The following is a 19,457-nucleotide window of genomic DNA, read 5'->3' as shown; positions in this document are numbered from 1 at the left end:
CAGGCAGGCGCACTGACACACTGACGTGGAGGCACATTTGATTTCACCAGAGGAGTGCCTCAGCAGGGATGGGGCACCGCCAGCCCCCTCTGTGGTTCCCTCCCTCTCCTGAGTGTGGGTGTGGGTGAAAGAGAAAGCAAGGCAGGGCAGGGGCTCTGGGAGAAAAAAGCTCAAGGCATGTTTTTCATTAAAAAATAGTGCTCTTTATTATAAATTACTGAAATGTTTCTTTTCTGAGTATAAATATAAATATGTGCAAAGTTTGACTTGGATTGGGATTTGGTTGAGTTCTTCAAGCATCTCCTAACAGCCTCCAAGGCCTGAGTGGGAGGGGCGAGGACTGGAGGTGGAATCTTTATAAAAGACAGAGTGATCGAGGCAGATTGTAAACATTATTAAAAAACTGAAAACAAAAGAAAAAAACCACCCCAAAGCACAACTGCCCCGCCCAGCCCAAATACCTGACACAGAAAACTTGGTTTAGTTTCCTCCCCAAAAGAACAGTTCCAGGTTAATTCCATTGCTGCTACATTCCTGTAAGTTGTCACCGATCAGTGCTACAGCAGAGCCAGAGCAGCTGGAGTGGCAGGCGCCTGGATGACTTCCTGCCCCCCCACCTCGAGTGAGGAGGGAGGGCTGTGCAGGGCCTGGAGGACTGTGGGACCTGGTGGCTCTGCTCTGACCACGAGGCGCCTATGACTGGCCAGTACCCACTGGGCTAAAGTTCTTCCAGTGCTCAGCCGGAAGGCATGGGTCTCCCACCCCGCATCCACTGATCCTGGCCAGTGGCTGCTTGAGTGCCCTCCAGCGAATCCCTTGGCCTCTCTGCCTGGATGGCCCAGTGTGTGGCTCCTCGTGTGCCAGTCCCTATCCATGGGACAGGGAGCATTTAAGGCGAATCTCTTAGCCAGACAGGAGGCACAAAGTTGAATCCCCCATCTTCTCTAGGGGGCATGGGGTCAAAGATGGCTCCTCTCCTCCACCTTCACCCCCAGGTGCTGAAGTCCCAGCACAGGCAGGAAAAGGAGCCGACGGACCAGCCCACCCACCTCTCCACTTCCTCCTCAACCAGGGAAGGGCCCCGGGCTCTGGGGCAGCAGATGGCTCCCTTCAGGTCATCCCTTGCCTTTCTCCCAGAGCTAGGGAGTAGAGCATGCAGCCACCCCTTCACCTGCACTGGCCATTTCCTCAGCCAGCCTGCAGCCCTGGGGGCCCTCAGACTTTCCTCTCCCTTCCATCCTTTCCAAGGCCCTTCACTCTGCTCAGGTTTAAACCAAATCAAAGCGCAAACAAGTTCCACTGGAAAGTTTGAAGATTCCGAGGCAGTTCTTATCAGTTCAACTCTCTCGAGGCATCCCACGTTGGGAAGCAACGGAGAGTAGTGCAGGAAGGGGAAAGAAGAGTGTCCACTTGTCCTTGCTGTTGTCCCACCTGGCCAGCTGGCTCCTCCAGAAGCTGGACTCAGGGAGGGGAGCCCAGGTGGCACTCCCCCTCCCTCAAACATATTCCAGGTCCACAGGCCCCATTCTGCAGGGGGGAGGGCTGCAGGGAGGGGCCTGTCCTCCTGACTCCAGAGCGACAGGACTCTCCTGCGGCTGGATTTTTGTGCTTGTGCCATGTGCCACGGAGAAGAGGGGGCCAAAACCCCTCTCCCGACCCCTGCCCTTTGCTCTTTAAAGCGGGGCATCATACTGGTCCAGGAACTCCCGAATTGGCCCAGGCAGCTGGGTGACTTTCTCATAGGAGTCCAGGTGTCCGTTGACTGTCTTCCGACAGAGATGCTGAAGGGTGGCCACGTTGGAGGAGAGAGGCCGACTCAACACAAGAGGGATCTTCTCGCCCCCTGAGTAGATGTAATAGGCTCTCCTGGGAGGGCTCCCTGGGAGCGTCTGAGCAGGCTGAGCTGGCGGCTCTGGGACCTCAGAAGAGGGCGAGGAGGAGGGTTCAGTCGGTGGTGAGGGGAAGGAGGGGGTGCCCGGCGGCGGCATGTAGTGGTGCACCAACTTGAGCACGCAGTCGAAGCGGGGAACCGGCTGCGTGCTCCGGGGATCGCTCTGCAGCGAGAAGCTGCCCCCCTCACACTGGATGCGCAGGTTCTTGGTTCCCGACTGGGTCTTGACGCTGAGCGTGAAGAAATGACGCTGGTCGGAGCTGTCGCGGATGAGGAAGGTGCCGGCGGGCTCGGCACTGAGCAGCAGGTTCGCCTCGCCACCAGTCACAGCGCTCCAGTAGAAACCACTCTCCTGCAGCTTGCGCACTGCGTTCACCACCAGCTGGTACTCGCTCTTGGAGCTGAAGGTCTTGAGGCGCAGGCTGGTGTCCAGGGGGCGGCTCATCCCGGTGGCGGGAAACTTGCTGTGGGTGACCATGGCGCACGGAGCCAGCGTGGATCTGCTTGGTGGCGGCTGCAGCTGCTAGGCGGCCTCCGCGCAGCGGCCGCTACCGCATCCCGGGGGGCTGCAGAAAGGAAGGCGCGCGCCTTGTGAGTGGCCGGAACCCTCCAGCGCGCCTAGCCAGCCCTGGCTCCCTGCCTCTACCTAGCGGCTGGGACACCTACTGCCGAGGCCCTCGCTGCGACCCAGCACCCCGCGGAGCCCGGCCAGCCTCGGCCCCAGCCAGCGGGGCGGCCCCAGGCAGCCCCTTCCCCGGGAGCGCACTGGGAGGACGCCGAGTGGAAAACTCGCGCGCGGAAGTTGGATCTCCAGGAGCGCGATCGGGGTGGGAAACGGGAGAAGAGCCCCCGGGACATTCCGGGCGCCGCTCAGTCCGGTGGCCCCGGTGGCAAGGACTCGGGGAGAAACCCGAGGAATGGGGGTAGGGAGGGGACAAGAGAAGCCCGAGGGCCCCAGCCTGAGTATTCCGGGAACCTGGGATCTCCGGCTTTCATTCGCTCTGCCCCCTACTTCGTCCCCTCCCTGCCGGGAATGACCCGAGAAGGGGAGGGGAAACTGGGAAAAGCTCCCAGGACTAGGAGAGGCCCCCACCCTCGCCACAGTGCGCCCCTCCTGCCTACCTGGTCCTGAACTGAAGTCTCCGGCCTTGGGGCTGCGCCTCCTACGGTCCCCAAGGCGAGGTGACGGCGCGGCGGCCAGCGGTGGCCCGCGCTGCGCCCTGATGTTGGCTGCCGTGAAGTCCACAAAAGGGCCCTTGCGCGTGCGTCCCTCGGGCTCCGCCGTCCCCGGGGTCGACCGAGCAGGGACGAGGCGAGGGGCCGCGGCGAGAGCTGGGCCGGGCGGGAGGCGTGCAGGGCCGGAGTGGCCGCGGCGGCGCGGGGAGTCCGAGTCGGAGCCGCCGCGGAGGCCGCGCTCGCGGGTATATACGCGGCCGCCGCGCCCCGCCCCCCGATTCCTGGAACTGCGCGACCGGTCTTCTTGTAATGTTTAGTCACTACTCGCAGCAATGAAAGGCTGCGCGCGGAGGGCGAGGGAGGGGCCGCGGGCGGCCGAGGGCGGGCCTCGAGCAGGGGCAAGGACCGGCGGAGACGCACCGAGAGACAAAGCGCGACGCGAGGCAGCCAGGGCGGCCGGCGGGCGCGGCGCCAGCCCCGGCGGCGCGTTCCTGGCAGCGGCCCCTCCCCCGCGCGCGCTCCGCCCCCAACTTCTCATTCACACTTTCCCCCCCACCCCCTCCCTTCTAAGAAGGCCAGTTTCTGGCAGAGGCGGGGGCGCCGCTCCGGGAGCGCAGGCAGTTCTGGGAGGCCGGCCCGAAGAGGCTCCTAGCACCCCTTCCCTTTTTCTTGGACCCCGCGGGGACACCCCCTCGCCCCCACCGAGCCCGGATTACAGTCCCAGGCGGCCCGAACCAGCCAGAAGGGAAGTGGGGCCATCCCGTAGTCAGGCCGCGGGGCTGGTGTCCGAGCTGGAAATTGGAGGTGGGGGACACGCGACAGTCACCTGAGGGCAGGTCCTGAGACGAGAACGGGAGTCCCAGGGGTGGAGGCGAGCAGCCTGTGAAACTGCTTGACCACGGCCCATCGGCCCACTGCCGGGTTCTTTGCTGCCACTGATATGCGTGCCGGACCCCCCGCTCTCCCACAAACCAACCAGCCAAACACAAAACAACTGCTTTCAGACAGCATCTGCGTCTCGCAATCTGCGGGGTCTGGTGAGGGTCCGGCCAGGTGCTCTGGGGGGCGGGGGGAGCAGGAGCCGGAGAGTTGGTCCAAACCCGCGCCCGCGTCCGCTAGAGGGCGCCCTGGAGTCTCTTCGGGGGAACGGAGTTTGGCAGTACACATCCCAAGCCCTGGAAGAGGAACGCATGGGGGCCGCGGGACCGGGTCGCTCAGGCGCTGGAGTAGGGGACAGAGGAAAGCGGAATTCACACACACAGGCTGCAGTCAGACCTGGGGATAAAAGTCCAGCAGGAGAGAATTTCCAGAAAGCAATTGTCCTGGGCTCAGCCCATCGCCAGATGCCCCGGGACCGCCTAGCACGTGACCTCCCTTGCCTTTGTGGGGGTGTCTGAACTCTCCGTGGGGGGTGAGAAGAGCTGCCAATTGAGATGAAAGGTTAATTTGCTCTTGGTCACGTTGGCACTGATGAAGGGCCAACTTTATGAAGGATGGAAAGTTTTGCAACCTGTCCCCAAACAGGCTGCAGGACTCTGGAGCCAGAGAGCCAGTTAAGTGGCATATAGATCAGCACCCTCAGGGCACGGAGGTAGTGAGCTCGCTTTGGGCCCTGCCTTCTTCCCTGATCTCATAGGCTGAGGATGATGAGCTGGTGAGAGGGAGGCAGAGGTGCCCAGGGCACAGGCACAGTAGCTTGGGAGCTTGGAAAGGAGAGCTGGCACCTCGGCCTCGCTGTCTTGGCCACTATGTCTTCAATTTGAAATCTGACCTGTCTCCCCAATGTTGGGGGACTCAATAAGATTTGAACAGGACTCAGCCTCTCTGGGCTTCAGTTTTGCCATCTGTAAACAGGAATAAAGACCTTCTCCCATCAGAGATCTGAGATATAAAGAGGTTAAAACAGATTCTGTGTGTCAAAGCGTGTCCAGTTCTCCCTTCTGTCTTAGGGGAGCCGTAGCTGGAGAAATCCTCTTTGCTCTGCAGAGGCTCCAAGGGCAGGCATGTGCAGGCACTGAGCGTGAGGGAGACTCCCTTGCTGTCTTTGACTGCTTCCAGCCTTCCTCAATGTACTTGCCGGCTCTGCACAATCAGTTCATTCTATTTCCTTTTCCTTTTGTCTTTTGGTATGGAGATTGAACCCAGGGCTTTGCCAGCACTAGATAAGTACTTTGCCATCTGAGCTCCATCCCCAGCCCTTTTTATTTTTATTTCAAGACAGGGACTCTCTAGGTTGCCCAGGTTGGCTTTGAACTCAACGGTCCTCTTGCCTCATCTTCCTGAGTCACTGGGACAGTCCGCTCATTCTTGTTCTCATGCAGGTGGCTGCTGTGACCATATGCTCCAGCGCTGAGCTCCGCGGAGGACAAGGAAGACTCACAGGGAATAGCCCTGCAGTTAATGGAAGGGAAAGTGCTTTGTAAATTACAATGCTCTGACACAAGTCAAGTTCATTCATCCATTCCACAAGCTCTCCTTGAGTGCCTGCTTTTGCCAGGCACAGGGTGCAATGCTGGGAAGACAGTCTGCTGAGTGAATCCTGCAGGGAGTGGGGCCACAGGCTGCTCTTCTGTGAGACCGGTGGTACCTGGGATGGAGTGGGGCATTGGGAAAGGGAAGTAGTGAGGAAGAAACTGCACTGGGGTTCCGGGCATCCCTCGCGGGAGAGACCTGCCTCTCTGAAACAGGTGAGTCCTAATGCAACTCTGTGGTACTCGAGGGAGACTGGGCTCTGCAGCGGGGTGCTCTGCAGCATGGACTATGTGGCCAGTCAGGAGCTCAGAGTGGGCCCAAGAGAACAGGGATGATTTGAGGGTGGGACGGGGTGGGGGGCAGGGCCAGCAAGCTCGCCTAAGGGAGAAGATCAGGGCAGGAGGTGGGAAGCTGGGCTAGGCTCCCGCATACTGTCTCCGGAAAGTGAACTGCGATCCAGGCTCTGCGACCCTGTTGCTGTGTGACTTTAAGCAGTTTGCTCCACTAGCCGGGCCTCAGTTTCCTTATCTGTGAAACAGGCTGATGAGTGCACCTACTTCATCCCCGTGTTGTGAGGACTAAATGTACTAATATGTACAAAGTGCTGAGAACAGCGCCTTGCCCTGATTAAGTGTCCCTGCATGTTAACTCACTTTTTTCTTGTTTGTTCTTAGTGCTGGGGATCAAACCCAGGGCCCCAAGCATCCTAAGCATGAGCTCTACCACCGGGCTGCACCCCAGTCCCAACCATCACTGTTTGAAAAGCACTGGAAAGACAGGTGCTCTGGTGCACCCCTGTAATCCCAGCAACTTGGGAGACTGAGGCAGGTTCGAGGCCAGCCTCAGCAACTTAGATCCTGTCTCCAAATAAAAATCTGTTTTAAAATGGGGAGGGCTGAGATGTAGCTCAGTGGTAAAGCACCCCTGGGTCAATCCTCAGCACAACTGGGGAGCACTGAGGTGGCTTCCGGGACAGAGGAGGAAGGTGGGGACTACTGGGAGATGGATGACCGTACAACTCCCACATAAGAAGCATTCCAAACACTCGTTTGTCACCAGCGTTCAGCCTGCTGCCAGGCTTTCCTTGGGCTCTGTAATTTCCGTGGTTTCCCAGGGACTTTAGGGTGAACTCAAGCTCTGCAGTGCAGTGTGTGCCCCAGGCTGGCTACTCCAGGTCAGGCTATCTCCGTGAGGTGCTCTGTTCCAGGCCTGGGTCTTGGTTCATTGGCTCCCATTGGGGTGGAACTACCTCCCATGCATTGGCTAGTTGCTACGTTCCTTTAAGATTGAGCAGACACTCAGTCGAGTCTTCCAGGGGCTCTTTCCACATGGCCTAAGATGTTCTGACTACCTGTCCAGTGAGAATCTTGAGGCAGCAGATGATATTTGATCTATTTCTTTGGAAACTGCTATGTAGAAAGTGCACGGCAAATCTTTAAGCAAAGGATTGATACGTGCCTATTTTGCATCATTTTTAGATGCCCAGCCTGCTTTCCTCTGGGGTAGCTTTTGGTTCTTCCTGGGGGACTCAGTCAGAGATGGGATAGAGGGTGTGGGTTCTGGGAAGCCCCATGGGTAGTTCCTTGGAGATCATTAAGCCTGCTAATCTGAAGACAAACATGTTGGAAAAGTGGGAGGAGACGCTTGGGCCAGTCCACAGCCCGTTTCCAGGAACCCACTTCCAGGCAGGGACCCGAGCAGCAGAGAGATGCCAGGCCCAGGGCCATGCCTCTGTCTTCCTTTATCTGCTGGGTGCTCAAGGGGAGAGAGCACTCTCCAGGTCCAGCCTCTCTGCTCCACCCTGCTGTTTTCCCGTCTGAGGGATTTAGGAGAATCCTGTCTTTTCCTAATCTCTCCATTTGCAGAACTTCTATGAGGTCAGAATCCCATTTCCAGGCAAAGGTGCTTGCTCATAAAGATAATCATTCATGGTGAAGGGGAAGTACACCGTGGTTTCAGCTGCCTGTGGGGCTTCACTCACTCCTGGTGTGTGACAAATGCTAGGCACTTCCCCAAACCTTAGATGGGAAGGAACCCTGGCGCCCGTGGGGGCTTGCAGGAAGCAATGGCATGGCCGAGTGAGCACGGGCGCCTCATCTGCAGCTGGGGTGGGGTGAGGTGTGGGCCTCAGAACACCACCTCACTAAAGGCCAAGCCCAAGGCCATTGGGCTTTCCATGGCCCGGGTGTGATCGCCCCGCGGCCCGACATTGGACCTGGCGCTCCAACTGCAGGCCTTTGGGGATGCCAGAGAGGGCAGGCAAATCTGTCTCCCCCACTGCGAGCTTCTAGTCCAGAGCTGGGGCACTCCCCGCTCTCTGCCAGTTGCCCTTCACCTGCTCCCTGGGGCTCCAGGGTGGCCCTCCCAGGTCAGGCACAGCATGGGGCTGGGTTTCACCTTCCCCCTCTGCTCACCTCCCGGGACTGCTGCCGAGGAGTCTCGCAGAGGTAGGGCCCAGATGACCTTCCCTTGCAGGGGGAGAGGCTCGGGGGTCGCCTACCAGGTTGACCCTGATCTCTCCCTTTCCTGCTTCAAACAATCCCAAGGGGCGGGTTGAGGGAGGCAGGGACAATGGCCTGCAGCCGGGAAACGGTCTTCCAGTTTGCAGGCTTTTGTTCCCGCCGGGAGGGGCCTGGAGCTCATGCAAAGGTCTGCGGCTCGGATGTCGAGCAGCGCGGTGGAGGGCTCCTTTCAAGCCTGACATTCCAGGCCCAGCCGGCCTCCGGCATTTCCCAGAAAACTGCTGAGGAGAGGAGGGAAAGAAAACACTTCCCCGCCCCCCACTGGCCCACCCTGTTTCTTTTCCTGGTGCCCTTTGAGGATGGGGCTGGCCGGAGTGCCAGGACCCCTGCCCTGGTTGGTCCCCTTCCCCCCCTTACTCCTGCCAACAGAGGGGACAGAGTGGGGGTGACTTGAGGAGGTACAGAGAGGATGAAGTGGGCGGGAAGGGAGGAATTTCTTCCCACCCTGTGACAGAGGAATCCACATCTGGTCCAAGTTCTGAGTTGGGGGTAGGAGATGAGGAGAGTTAGCTTCCAGTCAGTTATCTCCCCGACCCCAAACCAACAAACCCTGCTCTGTTGGGGGCTGGGGTGGGCAGACTCTCTATTTGTCCAGAAGCAGGGTCCAGGCCAGTGCCCCCCCCTTGGGAAGAGACACAGAGGAAGTGACCATTCCGGGAAGTGGCAGTGCTGGTGGTGGACTATCTGGGTGGCAATGCAAATGAGTCTTGGCTGCAAGCCAGAGTGGAATGAGGGTGCCCCGGAAGGAAAGCCCCACCCAGGAGAGGCTGAGAAGGTGAGTCCTGCCCCCTCGCCGGGGAACACTTCAGGATGCCCTGGGCCCAGCTGGCTTTGGAAGGGCCAGGGATGGTAGGGACCAGGGGGACACAACTCTTTGGCCTGTTCTACCTTAAACTGCCTGCAGGCTGCCGGGCCCATGGAGGCTTGGGTCGGTGCTCCTTTCCACTGTGACCGGCCTGTACCATCTGCTCCACCTCCTGCAGCCTGTACTCAGCTGTCCTCCTGAGTCCCCCATCCTCTGAGATGGTCCTCTGCATTTTGAAGTGCTCATTGGTAAGCACTTCACTGCCTACTGATTCTTGGACAAATCCAAAGGGAAAATGTTATGTCCTCTCTCTGGCTCCCAAGGTCCCAAACCGGCCCCCATGGTGGAGAAGTGAGTCAGAGGAGTGGGGGCTAGGGTCTCTGTCAAGGACAGGAAGGAGAGAATCTGGGGAGTGACCTTGACCTTGGGGTACCTCTTTTCATGCCTTTCTTCCCCGCTTGCTAGTGCTGCACACACTGGGCCTCCCTGGGTGTTGTTCAGTTTCTTAACCCAGGGTGCATCCCTGGGTTTTCATAAGCCCCCCAATTCCCTTCTCCAGTAATCACAAAGTGCTGGCGGTGGTCCAGGTCCCTGAGGGAGGCAGGACCCACCAGGAGTCATTTCTTGCCTCTGCAATACTTACTTTAGCATCACCCATTCATTCCTTGAATGATGTTTATTGAGCACCTACTGTTATGTCAGGGATTGAACTAGGTGCCAGAAATCAACCAGGCTGGTTCCTCATTAAGCTTTAATTCTTTCTGGAAGGACAAGATTCTTCCACAACGGATGACTGGATTCGTGCAGTTTGGCCACGTTAGTTAAGTACTATGAACAAGCGCCAGAACTGTGGGATACCCACCTGTTGGGAGGGGGATTCCCTGAGGAAATGACAGAGTTGGACTGATGGGAAGCTGAGGTCCACAGAGACCTTGGCCTGGGTCAAGTCTCCCAGATGTGCCTGGCAGCTTGGGCTGGTGCCCAGTCTGCTCACCTGACTCCTGGGCTTTCCCAGGACACTGGCTCCTCTGTCCTCTCTCCTGGTCACCTACATGCACACTGAGAGAGGACTGAGAGTTGGCGGAACCAGGGAAAGCCTGCTGGGGACAGGCATGCCACCAGCTCCAGGGTGCCCAGGGCTCTGCTGCCCGGTGTGTTCCACAGTCTTCTGCTGAGACCAGTCTCCCTCCCACCCACTGAGGACCTTGGCTTCCTGCTTCCAAGCTCAGGCTGAGGCAGCCTGGACCTGAGATGAAGATGAGAAGTTTCTACTTCATTCTACCCGTGGAAGACGCGTTAAACACTTCTGCAACTTTATCAACTGAAGATACAGTTTGTGAAGGCAAAACCGCTTCATGTGTCCACATTCAAAAGTCATATCCCAGGGCTAGGATCTTCCTCTCCTGTTCCCTGTCTTCCTGCCTGAGGCACCTGGGACCTTTTTATATTTTTCTTTTTCATAAGAGCAGAAGATGCCATACAGTAGCAAACCGCAGGTTGCACACAGCCTGTAAATGCATCGGCTGACCCATACGGAACTACTTATTTATTCACTTACTTATACATTTGGTACTGAGAGTTGACCCAGGCATGCTCTACTGCTGAGCTGCACCCCCAGCCTTTTTTATGTTTTATTTTGGAGACAGGGTCTCACTCTATTGCCCAGGCTGGTCTTGAACTTGTGATCCTCTTGCCTCAGGCTCCTGAGTTGCTGGGATTACAGGTGTGTGCCTCTGCACCTGGCCCATGCAAAATTGTAATAGAGGGCTCAGTGGAAGAGCATTTGCCTGGCATGGACGAAGCCTTGAGTTTTATCTCCAGGGCTGAAAAAAAAAACAACAATTTACCATTATTTTTGAGACAAAATTTAAGATCTGGAAATCTTATACCACATCTGAATCTGGGGCTTTCTTTGGAAAAACCGGACGCTTTAACAGCAGTGGGTCTGCCTTCTGGTTCATCCTGTTGGCCCTTCAGATGGGGCCTGGGCTCTGAAGCTCAGCATGGCCCCCACCTGCCTGCCCTTCCCTTCCTGGCCCGTCAGGGAGCTTCAGGAATTGGGGCTCAGTCTGATCTCAGCATTCCTGAGGTGAAAGGACAAGACTTTGGGGGGTTTCTTTTGAGTCACTTTCCTGAATTCCCAGAGACGGCAAATCAGTCAGGCCTGGGCCCAAGAAACAGATGGGATCTCATTCCACCTGCTCAAGCCTGGCTGGATTCGGCCTGGTCTCAGGCCAGACTTGTCCTGAGGGAGACACCCTTGCTTCAGCTTCCCTGCCAGGGCTGGGCTGCCAGAAGCCAGGAAAGACAGTGGCCGGATGGGCTTCGGCAGGGAAGCCCCCGTCACCTGCCCTGGCTATCCTAGCTGGGTCTGGGGAGCTCGGGATGCCCTGGGACATAACTGGCCACGGCTGCCGAGTTTCCCCATGCTCTGGGCTGCTGGATCACGAGGGCTGCAGCTCCTAGCTGGGGTGGCGCTGGCTGCCTGCCACGCCACAAGAGGCTGAGATTCCCCTGAAACCAAGAGCTGCATTTATCCTCACGTTGACAGAGAAACAAACCAGGATGCTCTGCCTGGGAGGCATTTCCAGAAATTTGGGCTCTGGCTTCTTGTTGATCAAATGCCAGAAAGTCCTGGGCTTCTTTGTGGTGAGCCATTGAGCAATAGGTGTTTTGTTTTGCTGATGACAAGATTTTTGACATTGAAAAGTTAAAACGCTGAGTGGGAGAGCCTGAACCGTCTCCACCCCTACCCAGGGAGGCTGTCGATCTGAGCTCCCGTGCTGGCCTCAGTTCTTCTTTGAAACCTCTAGCTCCTGTGGACCTCTGTCTAGCTTTGAAGGACTCAGGTTCCTGGTGCCAAAAGACCCACTCTCTTCTAGTTTTAGGGCCATACAGGCCTGGCAGGGGCCATGTCAGGTATGTGGAAACAGCTGCAGGGGAAGCTGTTTTCTGATACAGGGGTCAGCAGATTGCTTCTGTGAGTCCAGCGTTATAGTGAATGCAACCAGGCTCACGGTGGCTTTTTTTGGGGGGAGGGGGGGACTGGGGATTGAACTCAGAAGCCCTCAACCACTGAGCCACGTTTTGTATTTTATTTAGAGACAGGGTCACACTGAGCTGCTTGGCGCCTCACTATTGCTGGGGCTGTCTTTGAATTCATGATCCTTCAGCCTCCTGAGCCGTTGGGATTACAGGTGTGCACCACTGTGGGCTGCTTTTGCCCAGAGTTGGGTAGTTCTTCTGGCCTAAAGAATGTAAAATATTTTCTATTGGGCCCTTTAAGAAATGCATGGTGACTGGTCCCAGTGGCTGGGGAGGCTGAGACAGGAGGATCACAAGTTCAAGGCCAGCCTCAGCAACTTAGAGAGGGCCTAAGCAACTTAGTGAGACCCTGTCTCGAAAAAACAAAAACAAAAAACAAAAGAACTGGGACTGTAACTCAGTGGTTAAGTACTAGAGAGAGAGAGAGAGAGAGAGAGAGAGAGAGAGAGAGAGAGAGAGAGAGAGACGTATGCTGACTGGGGTCAGCAAGCATGACAATCCCCAGCACCCAAGAAAAAAAAAATCAGTGCTGACCCCTGCCTGCAGGGAGCAGCCCTGTGCTGGTGCCAGGGAGGGCTGCTGCTACAGTTACATCTGAGTTTGGGGGAGGGTATCAAGGACTGCAAAGGACCAGGATGTCACCTGGTAGGGAGAACAGCCCAGGAACATGAAGAAGGCAGGAAAGGGGCTGGGGCCAAAGCGGTGGCAGGGGCTTGGGTGAGTCAGCGTCCAGAGGTCTGCAAACTGATGGAAAGGGCAGATCAGGAAGGCCCCCAGGAAGCCAAGCCGCTCTGGTCCCCATCCCCCGGGAGAGCACAAATGTGGCAGGGCGTCCCTCCCCTGCGGCTGCCTTCTCCCAGCGAGAACTGGCCGCGGTGGGGATGGAGCCCAGGCCTGCATGCTCAGAGCTCCACAGGCTGTGGGGCCTCGCGTTCCCCTGTGAACTGGGGACGAGACCTGCAGCAGACCAGCACAGCAAGAGGAGGGACGCAAACCAATCCCCAGGTTGGGAAGGCCTTTCTAGGGGAGGTGACATGGTGACAGAACTCAGAATGAGAGGAGCTGGGGGAGGGTGTTCCTAAGCGGAGGGGAAGGGCAGACATGATGGGCCTGTGGAGTCGGAGGCGTTACCAGAAGGCCTGGTGGAGAGGCCGCACTGGGACCAAGGATGGAGGAGAGGGGGCAGTGGCCTGTGGCAGGCTTCAGCCGTGCTTATGGCCTAACTCCATTGCCTGCCACCCAAGAGCATGCTCCTCAGAGCAGCAGGTGAGCCCCAGGTTGCACTGACCGAGAGAGCTCCGTTCCTGGAGGCAGGAGGGGGGCTGCTCAGCTTCTTCCTCCCCCCATCTTATTATTTTTGCAGTGCTGGGGATGGGACAGTGCCCTGCACATGCTAGGCAAGCATGCAACCACTGAGCCACAATCCCTCTTGTGGTGTGTGTGTGCCAGGTTATTAAAAAGGGGCACCTATCTGGGCAGAGTGGCAAGTTCGAGGCCACCCCGGGCAACTTAGTGAGACCCTGTCTCAAAATAAAAAAATAAAAAAGGGCTAGAGGTGTAGCTCGGTGGTAGAGTGTTTGCTGCACATGCACAATGTCCTGGGTTCAATACCCAAAACAGGGGGGAAGAGAGAGAGAGAGTAAGGCACCTGTTCAACCTCAAATAGCAAGCCCTCCTGTTTACCTCACCTGCCCCCACGTTGTCTTGGTACTACAGAAATACACAGATATGTCTCAGTTTATCAGTTTAAAAGTGCTTAAAACAAGCAACATTGTTCTATAAATCAGGGATTTCTAACCTTGATTATATATTGAAATCATTTTTTTTTTTTTTTTTGAACCCAGGGCACTTAACCACCGAGTCACATCCTCTGCCCTTTTCTCTATATTGTTTAGAGATAGGGTCTCACTGTGTTGCTAAGTGCCTCCCTAAGTTGCTGAGGCTGGCTTTGAACTCTCAATCCTCTTCTCAGCCTCAGGAGCCCCGTGGGGTGGTATACCACCACACCTGGCTGCCTCAGCCCTTTTTATGTTTTATTTTGAGACAGGGTCTTGTTAAGTTACTTAGGGCCTTGCTAAATTGCTGATGCTGACCTTGAACTTGTGATGCTCCTGTCTCAGCCTCCTGAGAGTAGCTGGGATTACAGGCATGTGCCACCTTGCCCAGCTGAAAAAGAATCTTAGAGTAGAGGATTCATCAAGTTGGTCTAAAGACAGAAAGGTCAAGCAAAACCCGAGAGGTCTCAGTAGAACAAGAAATACAAAGAAAGAGAAAACATAGACCATTTTCTATGTTTTCATGGTGCCTCAAAGCAGTTAGGCCACAACCTGATCCTTGCAGGAGGAATGACTATCAAATCTCACGAGGGTGATGTTAGTGAAAACTCACCCCTCCTGTGGCCTGTGGCCTGTGGCCCGCACTTGAGTTCACTGGGCACTTGATCTTCTTCCCTCTTGAATCTGCCAGCAGCCCTGTGTTTAGGAGATACCCTGTCTCACAACAAGTTGGGGGGAGGTGACTTCCTCTGGCCTTGGCATGGTTTTCTGTTCAGGGAGTGAATCACACAGACAGCAAGGCACAGTCCCTTGGCTCAGGACCTCCTGGTGCTTCCTGCCTGGGAGAGCAGCCTGCTACCACTCCTGACGTCAACTCTGCTTCAATGAATGGATTTCCTTTTCCGTTTGGGAAGACGCGGTATCTGTCATCAGTCCCATCGACCCTTCTTTCTCACCCTGGTACCTCCTGTTTGGGAAGGAGCTAGCTGGAATAACGAGAAGGCAGTGGGTGGGGGCAGGAGGATGGGCAGGACCCGGTGGATGGGCCTCCTGGTTGCCAGGGGGTGTCAGGGGAAGATACCTTCTCATCTGGGGTCCTTGAGGTGTGCATCCAGAGCACTCCTCAGTGGTAGAAGTATCTGCCCCAGATCAGGAGCCCTCCAAGTAGCTTCGGGAACAGGAATGCTCCCCGGCAGGCTCTCGGGTCTCCTGTGTTATCTGGGAGAGTCTTATCTCCCCGGCTAACAAGTCGATTAGCCCAGATGAGAACCTCTTGGCCGAAAGAATGTGTGTGTTGCCGTCCTGTGAATGGAAGCGTTCAAAAACTGCTTAATCTCTAAAAGCCATTATTTAAAATTTTTGCAAGTCCTGGGACTAAGTCGGGGGCTTCTCTCCGACTGTGGCTCAGCCTGCTTCATATCAGCCATGAAGGCCCAAAGGCCAGAGGCTCTTGGCGTGTGGTTTCAGGGGAACTGTGCCACTCCCCGTTGTTTATCCTTCGTGTAAACATGTATGAGTGCAACTCTCGATGCCGTCAATCTCACTGTCTGTTCCTATAATTTCTTTTGGATCGGAAATTCCCAGTGAGACGGTGCTCTGGTGGTTTATCTCAGCACCCCACACACAAAGAACCACACACAAGAAGCAGCTTGGGGCTCTTTTCAGGATGGGTAGGTGGTTAGGATGCTCCCCAGGTCCACGCGGTGCTCTCCACTGAGTGGGATGGATCAGCCATGCGGCAGATGCTTAGGAGTGTGTGCCGGGCACTGTGCAAAAGAGGAACCCTGCAGTGGTTGGTCTCATCCTACTTACTGGAAGTTAGGAAATTTCATGATTCACCATTTCTTCCTATTCTTTTCTTTTTTTGCGATATGTTGGATGGAATCCAGGGCTTCATGCTTGCTAGGCAAGCACTACATTCCTGGCCCTTTAAATTTTTTATTTTCATATTTTAAAAATGAATTATTATTATTATTTTGGTACTGGGAATGGATCCAGGGGTGCTTTATCACTGAGCTACATCCCCAGCCCTTTTTTTATTTTGAGACAGGGTCTTGCTGAGTTGTTTAGGGCCTTGCTAAATTGCTGAGGCTGGCCTTGAATTTTTGATCCTCCTTCCTCAGCCTTCAGAGTTGCTGGGATTACAGACATGTGCCCCAGCACCCCACTTAATGATTCACCATCTCTAACTTGGAAAAGTTGAATCGAATTCCACCTAGTGTTTGTAAAACTATATAAACTTAAAAGAAAATGAAAACCAATCTGAAATACTCATCGATTGTAAAACATTTAGAAAGTCCTAAATAGCATCAAATAGTTGATATTAACATTTTGGTGTATTTCAGTTTGTAGTATCTTTGTCTTTCTCAATTTTTAATGAAATGAGGTAGTTTCTATGCTACTCATTTGTAACTGATTTTTATACTTAATGGTATCAGATATTCCTCTGGAACATCACTTTTCATGGCGGTTTGGCCTTCCAAGGTACCCATGTGCCACTGTGAATTTAACCAACTCCCCCACTGTAGATGGCTTCCATGATTTCCATATGATGAAAATCACTGAGGCGAACATTCTTGTGGGAATGTGTAATTAATTTCCCCAGAATAATTTGGATGCTGTTTTCAGTGTGACCATATCATTTCAACCTCACAACACCCTTGGGATAAGTAGGATATGATTGTTTTACAGCTTTTCCCGTTTCCAAGTTCAGCCTATTGTGGATGCTAGCCAGGATTACAGAGCAGAGCTCCCCTCTCCTGCCTTTCAGAAAATTGCAAGATTTTCCTTTCCGTTCCTTTCTTTTTTTTTGCAGTGCTGGGGACTGGATTTAGGACTGGGTAAATTTTCTACCACTGACCTACACCCCTAGCCTCCTCCTACTTAAAATTAGTTGTAGAAAGAGTTCGTGGCTTGCCAGGCGTGGTGGGGCAGGCCTGTGACCCCAGCCACTTTGGAGACTGAGGCAGGAGGATTGCAAGTTCAAAGCCAGACTCAGCAATTTAGTGAGACCCTGTAACAAAGTAAAAATTAAAAAGGCCGGGGATGCGGTTCAGTGGTTAAGTACGCCTGCGTTCAATCCCCTGTTCCTCGCTCCAAAAAAACCAAAAAGTGCTAGTGGCTTATAGGTTTTGCGTTCCTTCGCTATACTGGGCACAATACTGTGCACTTCCAGGGGCCAGGGCTGGTGGGAGCCCTGGGGCACCTCAGGAGGGTGCAGGACACACTACACATTTCACGGAGGTCTGTTCAGCCCGCTCAGCTGCAGCCTGACACGGACCATGACGGTCCGCGGGCAGCGGGCCCCGGTCCAGGCGTGCAGCTCGGAGGGTCAGCGCCGAGCAAGGCCAGCACCTGGGGGGTGCGCACGAGTCCGGCACACGGCTCAGCTGCAGCCTGACACGGCCCACGACCGTCGGCTGACCGCCGGCCGGACCGCAGACCCTCGCCAGCCGCCGCGCCCGCGGGCCCCGGGGCCGAGCGCCCGCGCCTGCGCGCTGCGCCGTGTCCGCGCTCGCGTTGTCAATAAAGTTCGCGCGCGCCGGAAGCGGAAGCGGCGAGTCTCCATGGCGGCGGCGGCGGCGGCGGGGCCGGTGTTCTGGAGGCGGCTGCTGGGTCTGCTGCCGGGCCGGCCCGGGCTGGCCGCGCTCCTGGGGCGCCTGTCCGACCGCCTGGGCAGGAGCCGGGACCGCCGGCGCAGGTGAGGGCGGCCCCCGCCGCGGCCGCGAGCCCTGGAGGCGGCGCTGGGCGCGCCCCGGGCGCCGGCGAGCTCCGGGCGGCGGCGGAGCCGGGCGGGGGCCGGGCGAGCGCGTGGACGGCGGGTGCGGGTCGCGTCCGGGCCCGGGGCGTCTCTGCCTTAGCCTGCCGGGAGCCGGCGTGGCGGGAGTGAGTCAGCCAGCCCGCCGGCGGCGGGCGCGCGCGGCCCTGCTCACATCCTGCCCGAGAGGGCTGTTGGGCAATCCCGAGTCCGTGACGCTCGGCCCGGGAAGAGGACCCGCTCGAGAGCCCGGTCACGCGGTCCCAGGGCCCGCGTCTGGAAAAGCACCGAAGTGAGTTGTGTAATGGTGAGGTCGGCTTTGAAGAGATGCGCTCAGGCCCGTGTCTCGGAGCGCAAACCCTGCCGGGAAGGCGCTGGCCCGAGGCCCGCTGCTGCTCCCGGAGAAGGGAAAGGTGATTCTCTCGCGTGCGAGTCGTGTTCCCGTTAGAGACATTTGGTCCTCGCGCTCGGTCCCTAGGAAAGGATCTTCAAACCGCATCCTGTAGTTGAGGTTGTATTGTCTTAGGTGCCCGCTGGGTGAGATTTGGCCTCCTTGTCTTTGGGTCAGAGATCTGGGTTTCAGTTATGTGTTCTGATTCTGGGTATGGAAAGGAGCTTGCTCTTATTGAGTAACTGCAAGATTTTTCAGCAAAAACTGAAGTTTGATTTAGGGGAACTTTGAGGTGATAGAATCAAGGCAGGAAGGAACTCTTGGAAGCCGACTGATCAGAAGGGCCCAAGTTTCACAGGGTGACCCACTCCCCCTCCGGGTGTAGAAGTGACTTCTTTATTTTCTGTAATTGATGCTTAGCAAAAGTCTTGTTCATTCCATTGGATCGTGGCGTCAGATTATGCCTACCCCCAGCATCAAATTTCTGAGAAATTTTGTTTAAAGTTTCAAAACGTGTTCTGTCCTCAAAGATGGGATGTTCAGGCCACTTTTATGCCCCTCTGTATGTTTAAACTATGAAAACCATGTTATTAATCCTTGTTTGACTTTGGAATTGATTGCTCAAGGGTGTTGGGGCAGTTTCCACAAATTCTTTTTAAAAAGGCATTTCTCTTGAGCATGTGTGTGTTTTGGGGGACAGTGCGGCTATGGGTATAGTCTAAATTGACTTCCCAAAGTTTTTTATAACTAGTGTCAATGGGATGTAGTTTGTGTGACTCCATATTTATTCATGATTAAGTTGGGAGGGAGAGAGTTGTTTCTGAATCAACAGTTACGTCAGAAGCTCTGTTTCTTGTGCATTAAGTCAGAAGTTCTTGTTTTATACTCCGTGGAAATAATGCCTATGGCACAGTTGAGGATAAATGCTTTGACCAGTGTTGATGATGCTATAGGTTTTTGACTTTGTCCTTTGCCCTGTGCTTTTTGCAGGTTTTTTTTTTTTTTTTTTTTTTTTTTTTTGTACCAAGGATTAGAACCAGGGACTCTTAACCAGTGGTCCACATCCCCAGCCCTTTTTTAAACTTTTATTTTGAGACAGGGTCTCACTAAATTGCTGAGGCTGACTTTGAACTTGTGGTCCTTCTGCCTAACCTTTCCAGTTGGCTGGGATTACTGGTGTGTGCCACTGTGCTCAGACTTTTTTTTTTCTGGTTCTTTGTGGCCAGGGTGTTTGGAGTTATTCATGTCTGTTGTGGCCACTCACCCACTGTTGGCTGCTGACTTTCATTTCTTCTCCATTGTTCCACTGCACCTCCCGATTCCTCATTCCCCAAATGATGTGGTTTCTTGTAACTCTCTGATCATTGATTCATTGATAATAGTTCTGTGTAGTCATGAGCTCAAGTTATTTTAGATTTCAGCTTGCCAGTTTGACTCAACTTTGGGGGTGGGGGGACCTGGTAAATCCTTGTGGCTTGCAAGAGGAACGGTGCTCGATGCTTTTACTGCCGTGGTTTCCTTTCAGGCTTAGAGATGGCCTTAGAGACTGAGAACTCTACTTAAGATAATTTCTAATTAGTGATCTTGAAATACAGTTGTTTCCTCTTAAGCAAGCTTCTGACT

General features: G+C 55.2%; 2 protein-coding genes across 4 annotated transcripts in view; one reads left to right on the top strand and one right to left on the bottom strand.

The window, feature by feature from the left end:
- Positions 1-180: 180 nt before the first annotated feature.
- SOCS3 (suppressor of cytokine signaling 3) lies at positions 181-3,279 on the bottom strand. The gene is made up of 2 exons (XM_079133737.1): positions 3,014-3,279; positions 181-2,457 (listed from the first exon to the last, which is right to left on the bottom strand). Exon 2 carries the CDS (start codon positions 2,367-2,369, stop codon positions 1,674-1,676), a length of 696 nt encoding a protein of 231 aa, XP_078989863.1. The 5' UTR covers positions 2,370-2,457; positions 3,014-3,279; the 3' UTR covers positions 181-1,673.
- A 13,960-nt stretch (positions 3,280-17,239) lies between these two features.
- PGS1 (phosphatidylglycerophosphate synthase 1) overlaps positions 17,240-19,457 on the top strand; it is a 36,823-nt gene continuing 34,605 nt past the window's right edge. For all 3 annotated transcript variants that reach the window (XR_013762435.1, XM_079131099.1, XM_079131100.1), the window contains exon 1: positions 17,240-17,386. Coding sequence is in view for 2 of the 3 variants with exons in the window: in XM_079131099.1 (XP_078987225.1) it covers positions 17,253-17,386 (134 nt within the window). In the remaining variant the exon portion in view is untranslated. The remainder of the gene's footprint in view (positions 17,387-19,457) is intronic.

This window comes from Sciurus vulgaris, assembly GCF_902686455.1.
Source record: "Sciurus vulgaris genome assembly, chromosome: 3".
Lineage (NCBI taxonomy): Eukaryota > Metazoa > Chordata > Mammalia > Rodentia > Sciuridae > Sciurus > Sciurus vulgaris.
The sequence above is the reverse complement of the archived record's forward strand: the minus strand, read 5'-3'. Positions and strand labels throughout refer to the sequence as shown.

Coding starts and splice junctions, on each gene's coding strand:
- SOCS3 (XM_079133737.1), bottom strand. CDS start 2,369: ATGGTCACCCACAGCAAGTTTCCCGCCACCGGGATGAGCCGCCCCCTG.